General features: G+C 39.9%; 1 protein-coding gene across 1 annotated transcript; it reads left to right on the plus strand.

Moving 5' to 3' along the window:
• Positions 1 to 339: 339 nt before the first annotated feature.
• Umps (uridine monophosphate synthetase) lies at positions 340 to 15,960 on the plus strand. The gene is made up of 6 exons (XM_020186269.2): positions 340 to 560; positions 3,496 to 3,649; positions 5,828 to 6,499; positions 7,864 to 8,039; positions 9,505 to 9,619; positions 13,929 to 15,960. The coding sequence occupies exons 1-6, from the start codon at positions 393 to 395 to the stop codon at positions 14,096 to 14,098; spliced, it is 1,455 nt and encodes a 484-aa protein (XP_020041858.1). The 5' UTR covers positions 340 to 392; the 3' UTR covers positions 14,099 to 15,960.
• Positions 15,961 to 18,346: the final 2,386 nt, after the last annotated feature.

Raw genomic sequence — 18,346 nt, forward strand, 5'->3', positions numbered from 1 at the left:
TGAGGGCTTCCTATTTCTATTGCTAGTGAACTCTCATGTACCACATGCTGTGAAGTTAATAAAAGATGTAATGGTCCCTGTCCTCGAAGAACTCCATCTGAAGAAACACTGTAGGGAAGAAGTGGCTAGGACTAGTCAAGAAGACGTTGAGCTGTAAAAAAAACAAGCAAGGCTCTCTTGAGAGAGGCTGTAGTCGAGCTAACTGTTCTGGGCTTTAAACCCCAGAAGCCCCATCATAGGAAACCAGCAAAACCCTAGGCTCGCACCGCTGGTCCCCATGCAATCCTGGCCGGAAGGGGCGGCGGAAGGGGCGGGACCTCTCGAATGACGTCACGGGGGCGTCCGAGGCTGCGCATGCTTTGGCCTGTGGAGCGCAGTAATAGCTCGCAAGGATGGCGGCAGCGGCGTCGGCGGCGGGCGCAGCGCTGGGACAGCTGGTCGCGTCCCTGTACGACGTCCAGGCCTTCAAGTTTGGGAACTTCGTGCTGAAGAGTGGGCTCTCCTCCCCGGTCTACATCGACCTGCGGGGCATCGTGTCTCGACCGCGGCTTCTCAGCCAGGTACCAGCCCGAGGGGAAGGGCGACTCTGGGTGGCGGGAAAGAGGACCAGGAGATGGAACGGGGTGACAAGGCTGGGCTGTGGGTGGCCGCAGAAGAGCCATGCGGTTGAGTCGGCTTGAGAAGCACAGAGGCCAGGGGTCCTTGCGCTCTTTGGGACCTTGCACAGTTGCCTGGCCTTGACCGGCTGACTTGGATACGTGCTTTGCTGGAGTTGGGAAGAACCCTTCTTGGGCTCAGCCCAACCCAGAAGCCCTTGAATGAGTTCCGTGTTTAGCGTCTGGAAAGTTAGACTGACTTGGGGAAGAAAGGAAAAGGTGGTTGGGCAAAGAATTTAGGAACTGGTCAAATGCCCTTGAATGAGTTCCGTGTTTAGCGTCTGGAAAGTTAGACTGACTTGGGGAAGAAAGGAAAAGGTGGTTGGGCAAAGAATTTAGGAACTGGTCAAATATTTGGGAAATTTGCTGTTTAGAAAGGTGGGTGGGTGGGTGTGTGTGTGTGTGTGTGTGTGTGTGTGTGTGTGTGTGCCCGTGTGTGCGCGTGCGCGTGAACTGGTCAAATATTTGGGAAATTTGCTGTTTAGAAAGGTGTGTGTGTGTGTGTGTGTGTGTGTGTGTGTGTGTGTGTGTGTGTGTGTGTGTGTGTGTGTGTGTGTGTGTGTGTGTGTGTGTGTGTGTGTGTGTGTGTGTGTGCCCGTGTGTGCCCGTGTGTGCGCGTGCGTGTACGCGCCAGGAGCAAGAATTAAGGGGAGGTGGGTTTTGGGTCTGTGGATAAGGGGAAACTGCGCACGTGAGAGGTTTCTAGCACATTGCATCTCAAAGCTGGAGTATGTAGGAATCATCTGGGCATTTCCTTACAGTGCCGAATGCATTTCTAACAAGTTGCCAGCAGAAACTGAAGATCACACTTTGAGTAGAAAAGTGAGTGTGCGGTCCAAGACTAGTCTACTAGCGCCGTGAATATTGAGCATCATGAGTTTTTAAATTCAGGTAGTCATACGTGCCTACTGGCTACCATGTAGGACAATATAAATATAAAACATTTCACAAAAACTTCTATCAAGACATATGTAGCCAGGCGTGGTGAGGCACAACTGTAATCCCAGTACTCAGGGAGGCTGACGCGGGAAGATCATGAGTGCAAGGCCAGCCTCTCCATATGCAGACCCAGTCCCAAAGACGTGTAAGTTCTGTAAGTTCCCAGCACACCCTTAGGGTTTATGTTCGTTGAACACATATTTGTGTGGTTATTGTAAAAATGATGAACCACTGGTTGAGAGGCCTCAGAATCCTGCTGTGGTCTATGTCATCAGTATAGAGAAAATGAACAACTAAGGATTTTCTAATGAAAAATTGATTTAAGAAGTGATCAGTTGATTGATAGAAGACTAAAAAAAATTTTTTTTTTTTTTATTTTTATTTTAGGTCATGGTGTGTATGTGAATCTTTTGGCAATTAATTGGGGAGGAGAAAGACCTGGCTATAACAAAACTTTTCACATCTGTTGATTTTTTTTAATGCAAATACAGGTTCTCAGTATTTACATCCTCCCTAAAGCAATAGAGTTTATGCTAACCTTTAACTTGCTAGTAACAAGTACTATTTGACTACAATTTTATGTGTACATAAACTGGAAGGGGGAAATACTACTTATATCACAGAAAAAATGCATTTCCAAAATAATGTTTTTATGCTTCCATCAAAATTTCCAAATTATGTTTTGATTATATGCTCACAATGACTATGGAGAATACCTTCTAACACTTGGAGACTTGTCATGGAAATTTTTTTTTATTTTGCAATTTTAAATTTAAGTTAACATACATTTCAATTTGCACATGCATAGAGAATTATAATGGAATCAGTAAAAGCTTTTCAAGCAGAAATATATATTGCATTGGAGTAAAATTCTGTGAACACAGTAGAGTGAAAATGTGACTTTGAAAAAAACATAAAAATTGTCTACCTTTCGTAATCTAGCTCTGTATGTGTGTTTGCATGTGTCCACGTGTGTGTGTTTTGCTGGGACTTGAACCAGTACCTGAGCACACTAGGCAAGCATTCTACCACTAAGCTACACCCCTAACCCCTACTTACTTTTTCTTTTTAATGGAATTAGTAGATAGGAAATCACTAACAGCAGTTAGATTCCAAATGTACTCATTTAAAAAACAGTGATGTAACATTTCTAGGATATATTAGTATTTTTAACACTAGAAATTAAAGACCTAATTTATGAAGCAACTGAATAATTGATTTTTAAAAAACAGTAAGTTAGTGTTGGGCAATCATATGCATTCTGACATCAAAATATGGTGATTTATATGGGGAACATTATAAAACATTTCACACAGTAGGCATTATTTATGAAAATTCTTAATTGAAGACTTTCTTCAGAAACTATAAATAGCAAGTGATAGCTTTACATACTCAAAGCATTACAGATTACTAAGGGGAACTGGGAAGTCTGGGGACCATTCTTAGTCTTTGGGGTCAACATTATTACCTTCCCCAGGACATCTCATTTCACTAAGAGTCCATCCTGAGTTTAGCTGAGTAGGTTCATTCATGCATTTACGTTTATTTATATACAGGATTTAATTGTAGTAATGGGTCTAGATAGTTCTGAATATTTTCCTAAGTTTATATTTTCAAAAAGCCAATTTTGGGGGAAATCTTGACTGATCCATTTGTATCCATACGGGTTATATATATATAATATAAATATATATTTATATAATATAAATATATATATATATGTATTTGTTTGTTTGTTTGTTTATACTGAGATTTAATAAAGACATTTGTTTCTATTCTCCCCCATTAGGTTTGAGATTAATCTCTCCTAAGGTTATTTTCATCTTTAATGTTCTGTTGTTACATGATATATACACTATTTAAAATAATGATAATAGGAAGTGTGTGTGTTTTCTTACAGGTTGCAGATATTTTATTTCAAACTGCCCAAAATGCAGGAATCAATTTTGACACTGTGTGTGGGGTACCTTACACAGCTTTGCCGCTGGCTACCGTTATCTGTTCAACCAATGAAATTCCAATGCTCATTAGAAGGAAAGAAACAAAAGATTACGGTAAAATAAAAGTAGCATAAGCCTTAAGTCAGTTTGTAACCTGTGAGAATTTTTTCTTCCTTGTGTACTGATGTTTTCTTAGATTCATTTGAATATTCTTTCTAAATTCTATAAGTTATCACCTGTGGGATTTGTTAACTGTTGATATAAATCACCTTACTTTTCTTTAGAGTCTAAAATGCTTCATGTTGATTAGGCATTGCAAACCCCAACATGTATATTGGCTCTTCCCTCATCAGCAGAATGTGCTAAGAGCATGTACCTGTCCAGTATATTTATATTTAAACCACATGGAGAGTCATGCGTGAATAAGTTTACTCTCATAAAGCTATATAAACACCTCACGAAATTTATTTATTTTATTTTTTGGCAGTACTGGGATTTGAACTCAGGGCTTTGCACTTGTTAGGCAAGTGCTCTGCCACTTGAACCACACCTCCAGTCCTCTCATGGAAATATTTTTTATGTGTGGATATATGGCAATAGGTTATCAGGGTTTGCTTTAAAACCTGGAAATCAATCTAAAAATACTGGGCTGGCAGAGTGGCTCAAGTGGTAGAGTGCCTGCTTAACAAGTATGAGGCCCTGAGTTTAAACCCCTATCACCCAAAAAAAAAAAGTTTTATATACATATATATGGATGGACTTCATATTTAATATTAAAGAATTAGATGTTTTTGTTCTATGTTGGTATGATAATGCTTTATTTTTTAAGAGACCTTTTATAGATACATTCTAAAAATGTATGATAAATCATGCAGTGGGATTTGCTTCTAAAAATTGGGGGAAAGAGTTAAGATATGAAATTGGATTAACCATGAGTTGTTAAGTGGTGAAGTTCTTTCTATATTTGTGGGTAAAAAAAAAAATTCATTACAGTATTTTGTATGTCTTTGTTTGAAATCATTGCTATAAAAAAAATAAGATAGCTGGGTGTGGTAGCTCATGCCTGTACTCCTAGCTACTCAGGAAGCAGAGATGGGGAGGATTGCAATTCAAGGCCAGTAGGGCAAGAAGTTTGAGAGACCCTATCTCAATAATAAAACTGGGCACAGTGGTGCACACCTGTCATTTCAGCTATGCGGGAATCATAAATAGGATCTCATTCCAGGCTTGCCTGGGTATAGCGATGGAGACCCTACTGGAAAAAATACCTACAGCAAAAAGGGCTGAGAGTGTGGCTCAAGTAATAGAGCACCTGCCTGGCAAACACAAGGCTTTGAGTTCAAAAACCCAGTACCAAAAAAAAGAAATATTTAGTTGCATTTTTGCTGCATTAAGGCACAATGTTAGTTTTTTGAGCAAAAAATAAAATGAATCCCTATCCATAAGGAATGTGTCATTTCTATTTCCTTGTATATCTTTAAAAAATGCATCTAGTATGAAATTTATTTATTAACATACCTATAAGTCCTCTCAGTCTTATGTATTAGTCTAAGCAGGTTTGGTTATATTTGCCAATTCTTCAGGAGAGGAAAGGAGTTAAGAGAAAAGAAATATGAAAGGTCAAAGATGGTATCTGTGGTAAAACTTAAAAAGTTAGTAAAATGCCCACCTGTTCTGTTTATTTCAAAATAAGATAAATTAGTAGTGGAAAATACAAAAATGAGTCTCAATAATTGAATCTGTACATCTACAGTGAATTATTTAAATTTTATAGATTATCTGATCATAGTCTATTTAGTCACATTCATAAGGTTGTGGTAATGGATCTAAAGTGTTACAAAATACTTCTCTTCTGAATTTATATTTTCAAAAAGCACATTGTTCAGCTGGTCTTGATTGATGAACTTGTAATAGATTGTTGATAGACAAAGGAATGATTTCATTGATGATACTGGATTATTCTGTTTCATAATTGCCTAATTTAGATTAACTTGCTTTAAGAAATCCCATAGTTAAGCATAAAGCACCTTAAATAGTGTTTTATTTACATTGAAGAATAATTTGCTATAAATATTCTGTATATAATTGGCAGTTTGGGGATACAGAAACACTGAACAAAACAGTCGTCACAGCACAGTGAATAGTGATCAGATATAAAGTAGCTCCAAAGTATAGATGATCAGGAAATGTAAGACTTAGAACATCTGAATTCTTCACAAATACATACCAAATTTATACTGCAAGATACATTTGTGAAATAAATTGGAATCATCAGAATTTTTTCTTTTCTAGGTACTAAGCGTCTTATAGAAGGAGCTATTAATCCGGGAGAAACCTGTCTGATTATTGAAGATGTTGTTACCAGTGGATCTAGTGTTTTAGAAACTGTTGAAGTTCTTCAGAAGGAGGGCCTGAAGGTCACTGATGCCATAGTGCTGTTGGACCGAGAGCAGGGAGGCAAGGACAAGTTAGAGGCACACGGAATCCGTCTCCACTCAGTGTGTACATTGTCCGAAATGCTGGAGATTCTTGAGCAGCAGAAAAAAATTGATGCTGAGATGGTTGGGAGAGTGAAGAGATTCATTCGGGAGAATGTTTTCATAGCAGCTAATCAGAACGGTTCTCTCCCTTGTGTAAAGGAAGCACCCAAAGAACTCAGCTTTGGTGCACGTGCAGAGCTGCCCAGGATCCACCCAGTTGCATCGAAGCTTCTCAGGCTTATGCAAAAGAAGGAGACCAATCTGTGCCTGTCTGCTGATGTTTCAGAGGCCAGAGAGCTACTGCGGCTAGCAGATGCCTTAGGTCCCAGCATCTGTGTGCTCAAGACCCATGCAGATACTTTGAATGACTTTACTCTGGATGTGATGAAGGAGTTGACAGCTCTGGCAAAATGCCATGAATTCTTAATATTTGAAGACCGGAAATTTGCAGATATAGGAAACACAGTAAAGAAACAGTATGAAGGTAAGGGTATTATTCAGAAATCACCAAGAATCAGAGATCTAGCCTAAACTGGCTAAGACAAAAAAAGGTGATGTATTGGCTCACGTAACTGAAAGTACAGCCATAGAGCAAACTGTCAAGTGTGGATGGATCCAGGAACTCAAATGATGTCTTTTGAAATTACTTTCTGTTTCTCAGCTCTGCTTTCTTCTCTGTTTGAGGGAGGCAAACACCACGTGCCCACACAAATCATTCACTCTGATCTAGGGTGTAAAATCCCTACATTAGCTGGCCTGAGGAGTGTACGTGTTCCTGCAAATGTGAAGCAGGGAGCTCTATTTAAACATCTTGTACTGAGAGCCCTGCAGGGTTGCTTCCCCTAAAGAATATGGATGTGCTGATACACAAAGAAAGGTGCACAGGTTCTGGCAGGCAAAATGACAGATGTTGGCTCTGGCAGAAAATTGCAGATACAAGAAACAATGAAAAAGCAGGATACAATGATAAGATTTATTTTCAGCGGAAAATGATCATTTGATACACATCCTTTTTAATTTCAAAGTTGTTTTCTAATGCCAAATAACTCAAAAGTAGTGCATATGTTGGATGGAAAAAATGATTAGTTTTATTATGCATTCTCCAATGTGAATGTCTGATGTTTTTATAAAGATGTGATCACACTGTATTTATCTAATTCATGTCACCTTATAACAATATTTACCCATATATATTGTAGTCATTTTGAGGTAACATAATTTTTCTTAAAGTAATGCATGTATAATCTCAAACTCTTTCAAATAGAATTGTCTGTGACTATCTGTGCTGAGGAGATCCCATCATCTCATTGCTCAGCTTAGTTGAGCTTACTGACTGCTGTAAGAGTTGTATAATGTTTAGATTTGCATGTGTACAGTTCCCTGTTTGACTTTAACTCTCTAAGGAGAGCTAAGGAATATGTAGAAACACTCGGAGACAGTAAAGTTGCTGAGAGATCTCTGCAGGGTGACTATTTGTCATCTTTAGGAGGAGTTTCAGGATATCACTGTTCTTGACTTTAGAAAATTCCTTTTTTCACTGGGTCCATTGCTAATTGTATGAGCTTTATCAGTGATCCTAAGCTTCAGCCTGCAAAATAAATAAGTCCGGCCTAACAATACTCCTGATGAACTAAGTACAGAACTCAGCAAGAATTTTTTCTCACTGATCTCTCACCTAGCTACCAGGTGAAAATACACATTTTTCAAGATGAAACCATGATAATTACTAAAGTTCTTGATGTGTTTGACTCTAACATGTTACTAGGAGATAATTTCCTATTGTAGTTGATTACGCAAAAGATAGTTTTATATGAAAACTGGCAAATACCATTTTTTCCCCTTTCTTAGGTGGTATCTTTAAAATAGCCTCCTGGGCAGATCTAGTAAATGCCCACGTGGTGCCAGGCTCAGGAGTTGTGAAAGGCCTGCAGGAAGTGGGCCTGCCTTTGCATCGGGGATGCCTGCTTATTGCGGAAATGAGCTCTGCCGGCTCCCTGGCCACTGGGAACTACACTAAAGCAGCGGTGAGTGACAGAGGGACTGAGTGAGAGAAGGCCAGAGCTATGCTACATGTTCTATGTAACCTCTGTCTCATCCCCCCACAGAATAGCTGTTTTTAGTGTGACAGTATATTAACAGCAGTTGGGTTAGAGTTCCTTGATACTTCCTAGCATTTTGTATCTTGTAATAGAGCTTAAGGAATTTAAATTGTACTCTGAGAGATATATCAAGGCACAGATCTTCTAACTGCCTTTATCATAATTACCTTTTTGTTCTTGCCATGAATTGAAAGTGAAGATGAAAAGAACTTCCCAGATGTGCTGTTTTTGAGTCTCTTGAGTCCCACAGGGTTACACGTTCTTGTGACAGTAGCCCCCATGAAGTGGCTGTGTCTTTGATAGTGATTTGTATTAGGTGGGAAAAGCCAAGGAATCCAGCTGTGCTTTTTCCCCTCCAGTATTAAAAGTTCTAATACCATACATGTCAGTACTGACTGCCACCCTATCTTGACCCATACACACCAAAGTTGAATAAGAGATGGATGGTTATCTAGCTAAAAAGTTCCTCTTCACATTTTCCTCAGGTAAATTTTGTAGTTGAATCATTAGTCACCCAGAAAGGTAGATACATCACCTTTGCAGTTATTTTAAGGAGTATCACTTTAAAAAATTACCTTGAAATTTTTATTTTCACATTACATTTCAAAGACTGTACATGGGGCTGTTAAGAACTTAGATGGCCCTATAAGGTTAATTTTTTAACACTCTCCCTAAGTGGACCGTAAATGTCTGATTTCCCAAGTATTGCAAGGAGAGGGCCAGGAAGTCACTTAAAATATTAGTATTCTCAAGTATAGGTCTGGCTCAAGGACAAGTTGTCACTTGTTTGTTGGTGGAAGTACTTGGTGGCAAGATTGGAACAGTGTATCAAGGAAGAGCCAAATCAGAAAGCCAGGCAGACCTGCTGTGTATATGAGGCAATACTGTAAAAATAGGGAGACTAGTTTAGAGCAGATGCTAAAGAATAGGGAAAGTGGCAAAGGGGAAAGGTTTCTTTAGCTCTTGAAAATGTAGCTGTTTCTTTATATGACAGTATGCACTTCAAGATCTTTTGAGAGCAGATCAGTCATTGAGCATAATTACAAAGAATTATGCAGCATCTTGATTTTAGATGCACAAGTATAGGGTTTTTGGTGTGTTCAGGTATAGTTAATTGGGGGAAGGGGTAATCATAGGATCTTAATGAAGCAAATATGTTTTATTTTTATAAAAATATTTTTATTTTTATGTTTTAGATATGATAGGTCATCATATCTAAGATGACCTATTTCAGATAGAATGAGTTTATGTGTATGAAGTGAGAAAAGGCATCTATAATACAGCAAGTTTCTGACTAGTTAGAAACTAGATTTTTTACTTTTATAGAACTGCTATTCTGAGTGATTGATTAACTGTTTTCTTGTAATATGGCCTGTAATATTCTATGTAGGTTGGAATGGCTGAGGAGCATTGTGAATTTGTGATTGGCTTTATTTCTGGCTCCCGAGTAAGCATGAAACCAGAATTTCTTCACTTTACCCCAGGAGTTCAATTACAAGCAGGAGGTAAGCCTATTCACTGGCCATTAGTCTTTCAAAAATGCTTCTGTACCTGTGTCTTAAAAAATAACAAGCATTCTTTTTCTAGACCCATGATGAATGAGCCCTTTGTCTGGTGATACTGTCCTATACTTGCAAAAACAGCTTGTAGTCTAATTTTAGGATAAAAATTTAGAAAGCTACTGTTGAAATATGCCCACAGAACTGATAATTTTAGGCTAGTATTTTCCAACTGGTGTTCTGGATTTGCCGCCAAAAGAAGGTATTCTGTGCTCTAGGAAATTTGGAAAGCCCTCAGGTAAGCAAAATCAAACACTTCTTTGTTAGAGGACTTTGCAGAGCCTTAGATGTGCCAGTGTCTATTGTGACTCTCCAGCGTGGCATGCTTTGGTTCTGTCATGTTTCCTGAACTTATTTGAACACGGAATACTTTCAGCAGTCTGAGAAATGCAATTGTAGTGGCTAAAAAGCAGTGCTAGTCTTCTCATTGTTAGATTTCTATTCAATAAAGGAGTAATCTAGGATATAAAAAATTTGAAGGGCTGGGGGTTTAGTTCAGTAGTAGAGTGTGTACTTATCGTGCATGAGGCCCTGGGTTCAATCCCCAGCACCAGAAAAAGTATGTGTATGTATGTATTTAAATGTCCTACTGGCCTCAGTAAAGCTGCTTCAATGTTGAATGAAGAAGAAATGAAGACTTAGAAACATTTCACTTTTTCTGAATTGGATATTTTGCAAAAGGTTGCTCATCACAGTTACTGGAGTTAATTCAGCTCACCTTCCTTCTTAAGGAAGAAGATTGGAAGGAGATTGGAACTGTGGCCATTAGGGTTCTCAGTTGACAAGACCGTTGCAAATGAAAACAGTTATACTTACCAACCCTCAGTGGAATGTTAGGTTGTCAGCTCTGATTTTCTGTTTTTTACTATTGCAAAGTTCAAAAGATATCTTTATTAAGAGAAAGATTTTATACTAGAGATTTTATACTTCTCCTTTACAACATGATCTCCCAGTCCAGCTTCCTTTTCCAGAGAGACCCACGTAACTCCTGTAAGATGTGCTTTGGGCTTTGGCTGTACTCAGCATGCATGTAGATAATTTAGGGAATATTTGTGTACATGCAGCTGTATTACATTCCCACATCTAGAGTTACAGCATTCCTTTTACAGCCATATAGTATTTCTAAGTTCTAATTTGCCATGTGTTCAACTATTAGTCCCTCATAGTGCATATTGTTTACAAACAGGGAACATCCTTGTATGTATTTTTGTATATAGAGAGTATTTCTAGAATATTCTTCTGGACCAGAAGGTCCTAGAAGAGGAAAGTTCTTTCTGAGGAGCGATGCTAATGTTGAAGGAATGGATAGTATGCTGAATAGACAGATGAAAGAAGGAGCGCTTCTGAGACTAGGACGATTGGGAACCTTAGATTTCTTTTTAAAAAAAACCCTGAACTATTAAAAACTAATGGATTGCCATTAATCTTGAGGGAGTTACTTTGTATAGGTAATATAACCACATTTATGAAAAAGAAGGAATTGCCTTTTGTTTTCAGTTACTTTAAACAGAATATTATAGGTTAATTGGAAAGAAAACTAACAGGCTAGTGAAAATTCAGGTAAATGGATTAAAAGAAAAATGGAGCTTAGATTTTATACATCACAAAGTAGGCTTCTGCAGGCTGACTTGCCTGTAGTTAAGGCTTCATAATAGTTGCCTGGGTGTTTTTTTAAAATCCACATTTGTGCCAAACATTTGAATCACATAGACTTGGATTCTTGGCCTGTCCATTTGGTAACCGTGTAGCTTTTGACAAGCCACTTCATTTGTTTTAGTCTCTCTCTTTTTTTTTTTTTTTTCTCAGCAGTACTGAGGTTTGAACTCAGGGCTTCTCACTTGCTAGACAGTGCTCTACTGCTTGAGCCACACCTCCAGCTAGTCTTATTTTCTTACCTGTAAAATGAGGATAGTAGTGCTGATCTCATAATAGTGAGAAAGGTATAGTGCAGAGGTGTCATCAAGATGGTGTATACAGCATGTCTTTAAATAAGTCACATTTACAGCCATAAACTAAGATTTCTAAATATATTTTCTCTTGAATACAGGAGATTTCTACTGTATGACACTTTTCAATTGATTTATATTCTTTTAATTCCTAAAGTTATCTGCCTATATGGGGTGATTGGCTTAAAACCATAGGACTACCTCTGCCCACAACAATCTCCCTAGCCACTTGCCACAACCCCTCCTGCCAAGTTTGCCTTTAAATGCTCCAAATTAAAGAGTTTCTATTTGATGATTTAAAGAAAAAAAAAAAATAAGGTGAGCAGACTATGCTGGGGTTGCAGCAGGAAAGGTCATATATATGGTGGTAATCAGGTTAGATCCCTTGGTGGTGGGGGCTTTCCAAGCAGTGCAGTGATTCACACAGGAATACTAACATTGTCTTCAATTTTCTATTGAACCATTCTTGGCAACACAGGAGATTTACCTGTTTTTTTTTTTGATATGGTTAAACTGTAAATGCTATAAAATTATTGACTTTGGACTAGGGATATAGCTTAGTGGTAGAACACTTGACTAGTGTGCATGAGGCAAGTCCCGGCTTCCCTCCCCAACACCACACATACACACACACACAAAACCACAAACAAAACCAAAAAAAAGTTGGTTAGCATCTTTCTCCATTGTAGTGGTTTTTGGCTGATCCTGTGAATCTCATCACCTCCTACATTACCCACTTGCCATGCAGAAGGGGAATCAAAAGCAAGAGCATAGAGCATATTTTTATTTAAAGTTGGTTGGAAATATCAGACCCCAAACTCTTAAGTTGATACAAGAAAGAGTAGGAAATACTCTGGAGTTAGTAGGTATAGGTAAGAACTTTCTCAATGAAACCCCAGCAGCACAGCAACTAAGAGATAGCATAGATAAATGGGACCTCATAAAACTAAAAAGCTTCTGTTCATCAAAAGAAATGGTCTCTAAACTGAAGAGAACACCCACAGAGTGGGAGAAAATATTTGCCAACTATACATCAGACAAAGGACTGATAACCAGAATATACAGGGAACTTAAAAAACTAAATTCTCCCAAAACTAATGAACCAATAAAGAAATGGGCAGGTGAACTAAACAGAACTTTCTCAAAAGAAGAAATTCAAATGGCCAGAAAACACATGAAAAAATGCTCACCATCTCTAGCAATAAAGGAAATGCAAATTAAAACCACACTAAGATTCCACCTCACCCCTGTTAGAATAGCCATCATCAGCAACACCACCAACAACAGGTGTTGGCGAGGATGCGGGGAAAAAGGAACCCTCTTACACTGTTGGTGGGAATGTAGACTAGTACAACCACTCTGGAAAAAAATTTGGAGGCTACTTAAAAAGCTGGACATCGATCTACCATTTGATCCAGCAATACCACTCTTGGGGATATACCCAAAAGACTGTTACTCCAGAGGCACCTGCACATCCATGTTTATTGCGGCACTATTCACAATAGCCAAGTTATGGAAACAGCCAAGATGCCCCAGCACTGACGAATGGATTAAGAAAATGTGGTATCTATACACAATGGAATTTTATGCAGCCATGAAGAAGAACGAAATGTTATCATTCGCTGGTAAATGGATGGAATTGGAGAACATCATTCTGAGTGAGGTTAGCCTGGCTCAAAAGACCAAAAATCGTATGTTCTCCCTCATATGTGGACATTAGATCAAGGGCAAACACAACAAGGGGATTGGACTATGAGCACATGATAAAAGCGAGAGCACACAAGGGAGGGGTGAGGATAGGTAAGACACCTAAAAAACTAGCTAGCATTTGTTGCCCTTAATGCAGAGAAACTAAAGCAGATACCTTAAAGCAACTGAGGCCAATAGAAAAAGGAGACCAGGAACTAGAGAAAAGGTTAGATTAAAAAGAATTAACCTAGAAGGTAACACCCACGCACAGGAAATCAATGTGAGTCAATGCCCTGTATAGCTATCCTTATCTCAACCAGCAAAACCCCTTGTTCCTTCCTATTATTGCTTATACTCTCTCTACAACAAAATTAGAGATAAGGGCAAAATAGTTTCTGCTGGGTATTGAGGGGGGAAGTGGGAGGGGGTGGAGTGGGTGGTAAGGGAGGGGGTGGGGGCAGGGGGGAGAAATAAACCAAGCCTTGTATGCACATATGAATAATAAAAGAAAAATGAAAAAAAAAATAAATAAAAAAATAAAGTTGGTTGGATACTATTATTTCAGTGTGACACGCTTTCTGATTTTTGTATTATATTAAATAGCTTTTGCTTTTTTACAGGGGATCATCTTGGCCAACAGTACAACAGTCCACAAGAAGTTATTGGTAAACGAGGTTCTGATGTTATCATTGTAGGCCGGGGAATACTTTCCGCTGCTAATCACCTGGAAGCGGCTGAGATGTACAGAAAAGCTGCCTGGGAAGCTTATTTGAGCAGACTTGCTGTTTGAGTAACCTTGGATACATTTATGTGAAAGCACTGAAGATCAATGAGCTCCTGAAAAATCATTGGCTTGAAATGATCAGCAGCCTTTCCTGCTGATTGGGTTCTTGCTCAGGGTCTGTGTGGAAGAGTCTCGAGTTTTGTGATGGTTTTTAGAAAATACTGAATGACTTGTGATCACTGCATTGGTACTTATAACAAGCTCATTTTTAACCTTGCCTTTGAGATTAGTTTTTATTATGTAACCACCAGTGTGGAAGATCCCATCTCTAGCTGGGGCTAGACTGCTTTATTCTTTTTAGACAAAAATTTTAGGAATTAGAGGCTAAAACCAGTATGGCATATGTCCTTTATTCTGTCTAATATGTTGCTCAAGTAATATCTGAATATCAGTTCACCTTTACAGTCCAGTTACCCAAATGGTGCTGGATCCTAGAACCACTATTGCTCACTCAAAGAGCAGGCAGGATATGACTGAACCTTTATGCTAGTATCTGGCTCCTTTCTTCTCAGCAACAGGTGTGGACCATGGAGGAAGTCAGCCACAGTTTCCTCTCACCTTATTTGGATGACAAGCTGCTGCTTAATTTACTTAAGACAGCAGTGTCAGGTCATTTGGGGGATTGTCTTGAGGATCCCACATAATTGTCCCAGTTCTCATTAACACAGGGAAACCAGCCTTTCAGAGTGTTAAAAGGGAGAAATTCCTTAGCCCAATTAGGATAAGCAGAGTTTGAGCAAAGACAAAAACAATTTACAAATTGGGCAGCTTGCAGAACCAGAGGAGGTTCCGAGAACTCCCAACATTTATAGAAAATGGAAGTGAGGCATAGAACTAACTCGCTATAGCCTGATCAACTGGTCAATGGTTTATAGTTTAACTAGTTAGGTAATGCAAAGTCCGTTTATTGGGCCTAGTTCAGATGCGCAGTCCAAATCTGCCTCTGGCAAACTGAATGAGTTACATTATCTTGGATTTCTGGTCTCCATTACATCATCTTCATTTAAGTTTCAAAGAGAGGACTTTGAACAGATAGCTGCACAAAAAACATTCAAAACTTGAGAGCATAGCATATCAGGGAAACCACTCTGATGACTATCAGGAAGATAATACCAAGAATTTGCAATGTGCATCTTAGAGCCAGGGACCCCATGAATCAAACCAAAAATCAAATGATCAGAGAATCCAGTTGAGTCCATTAACCAAATAGTCTAGAAGTTAATTTTCTTAATCTGGATAAGTATTAGCAACTGCAGACCTCTTCACTGTAAAGCTAGTATGTAATCCAGTACCCCATGACCAAATTAAGAGGAATGGAACAGGTGCTAGAAGGGTCTAGAAATCTGGTTACAGTACAATCAAGTGAATGAGGTAAGCATAAGTAAGGAATAGATAAGTATAGATAGGAATAGATAAGTATAGATAAGTATAGATAAGGAATAGATAAGTATAGATAGTCTCATTATGGGGAGTCTTATTCTGATGTTTTAGGGAAAGCTGTCCACGTCAAAGTAGTCATCTACTTCTGGGTAAAGTCAGCTTTACCTTTGTCTCTAACAAGTATACAGTTGCAGGACCCAAGTTGGGGCCCTGAAGCTTCTACGCAGCTCAAGCAATGAGAAAAATGAAGTATCCTCCACCAGGGTTCAAAAACAGGTTGATTGCATTTGTAGAAGACCCAGCCTTCAGGTTTTAGAATGTGGAAAATCTGGCTGGCATCAGTTGAAGAGTCACAGAGCTTCCTCTGCCTGGTGAAATATGCCTCAAAGCAATGCCCTAAAACATTGTAGCATTTATTCACACTAGAATTTTGGAAAGTAGGACATATTTGGAAGTCTTTTTCCTTAATAAAACCTTATGTAACTGTTTCATCCACTTAACTACAGTACATTTGGCTAATATAATCCAATTGACCTTGCTAGTTCAATTTCAAAATACAACTCTTCCAGGAGCCAGTATGATAAAGGCAATTTCAGTGCCACCATGTTTAACACTATTCAGCAGTTTTGTAATTTACCCAAGGAAAAATCCTCTTGTCACCTTGAGAAGTTTCCACTTCAAGAGCTTCTACTCTGATGTCCAATTTAAGGTTCAGGTCCCCAGTGCTGTACCTCCAGAGAAATTCTCTGTAGGAAAGGGACAAATTATCAAGGAACAAGAAGGCCTGAAGGCAAAGGCAGGGGCAAAGCCCTGGGGTTACTCTGGAGGATCCCAAAGTCATGAAGAGGAGAATTTTCTGAGAAAATCTTGTGGAAATTTCAGGTTTCTTCCAGTTGTGACCAGAGACTGATGAGAGGCCTTCGGAATGACACTGAGGTCTCTGGATCAACGTCATTGTGTGAGCCAGGGGCTCTTCTGTATTAGTGTGATCAGTCATCCAGAGCCTTGTTGCAATAGGCGAGGCTCCACACCAGCCTTGATAAATCTGGGTAGCTTTGGGATGGGACTGAACACTGCATTTCTAACAAATATCCAGATCAGCCTTTAAGGAACCGTTACACCTGTGAGTCAGCATTTTTGCAGTGGGATGTCCTTGGGGTCTGTCTCAGGATCTAGATGTTTCCTAAGGGTGGGTCTTGTGCTGAGCACCTCTTCTCTAAGCAAAAGCCCATGCACTCCACTCACAGCGCCAGAGTACAAGTCAGACGGAAGAACCCAGGTTGTCAGGGCTCTGAGAGCCCTGTTCATCAATCAGCTTGGGAGCCATGATGTACTTCAGTCCTCAGCTGACAGCCTGAGCTCTGGGCATTGGAGGATCCGATCCTGGTGGGGAAAACAGGAGCAGGGCCAGGAGTGTGCCCAGCATAGCTTTTGGACTAACAGTTGGACACCTCTTCCACTGCTCGAATGCTGTAACAGAAGCCCCTAGGTTTTTTTGTGCTGGAGGAATCTAGGAAACTGCTGGGTTCCACTCCCCCTGTTTAGAGCTACAGAGTGCAGACCTGTAAGATTATTGGATCTGCTTAGTCTCCCAGTCACCCTTCACCATCACTCATGCTAAGGGGAGTCAGCCTGGCATGAAAAGCTCCCAAAAGTAGTTCCAGTGAAGATGGCACTCTGTGGACATTTTTAAAAGTTCTTCCATACTCCACCTGCTTCTGCTGGACCAGCACGTAGGCAAGGCCTGAACTGTTCACTTGACCACAGGCTCTGCCAAAGCTCTATAACTAGGACAGGTGTAGTGCATTGTCTCCTCAGGTTTGGTGGGGCAAGAAACAATAGTAGGGAGGCTCAGGACTTGGGCAAAGAGTACCTCAGAGGGCCAACTGTGTCCTTGGTTGTGGAGGAGCCGAGCTTTTTGACAGCCCCTATAGAAGTCAGATGCCGTCTTGGTGAGTATGCTGCTAACAAAGATCTTTACCACAAGTCCTGGAAACTACCCTCAAGCAACAGGAGCCTGGCAGGACAGATTACCTATGATGCATCACTACCCAAATGGGGACAATTACCCATGACAGGAACTGGGAGCAGTGTCCCTCATGGGGACAGATTGGTCCCTCAAGTGATGACAGTGACAGCAACTTCTCCAGAACCAGAACTGAGCTAGTGATCCATCAATGACCACTGACTTGACCAGCGTTGCCCGCTGTCTCTGGGCACACCCTCAGCTATGCATAACCCAGCCAAATCCTTTGTTTCCTTCCATAAAATCTCAACGTTCTTGTCAGCCCCTTGCAGACAGACTTGGGGTAACGGAGCCTCTTTACCTGTTCTTCCCAATGTAGTTATATTTACTCAAGCTCCTTTCTCTGCTCTTTACCACTATTCATCTTTTTGATAAGTGTATTGGGACAAGTGGCCAAGCATAGTCCATTGGGATCCCTAGGGCCAGCACTTTTGCCCTAAAATGCTGATAAAATGTCAATTCATCCTTTCAAGGTCTATGGAGCCAAGGGTAAGCAAAGAAAGTAAAGCACCAGAGGAAATTCAAACAGGGAAGAAAGGAAAGAACTACCTGTGACAGGTGTACACGCCACAGGTTAGTGAGGATTCACTGTGTTGTGCTCACTACTGGATTCTCAGTAGTGGGTCCGAGTGTGTATTTGGTAATGCATGGTAGGACAAGTGCTCCTGATGGAAGTGAGCTGCCAGCAGAACTCACCAGGACTTTATCCCCAAAGGCCAAAACAACAAAACAGGACTCAAGTATGATGTTTTGTTTGGAAGGTAAAATTTAAAATTTAATTTTGTTTTCTTGCAGTGCTAGAGATCAAACCCAAGGCCTTTTGATTGGTGTACAGGGACAGGTGGCCA

This window comes from Castor canadensis, chromosome 5, assembly GCF_047511655.1.
Source record: "Castor canadensis chromosome 5, mCasCan1.hap1v2, whole genome shotgun sequence".
In the NCBI taxonomy this organism is placed as follows: domain Eukaryota; kingdom Metazoa; phylum Chordata; class Mammalia; order Rodentia; family Castoridae; genus Castor; species Castor canadensis.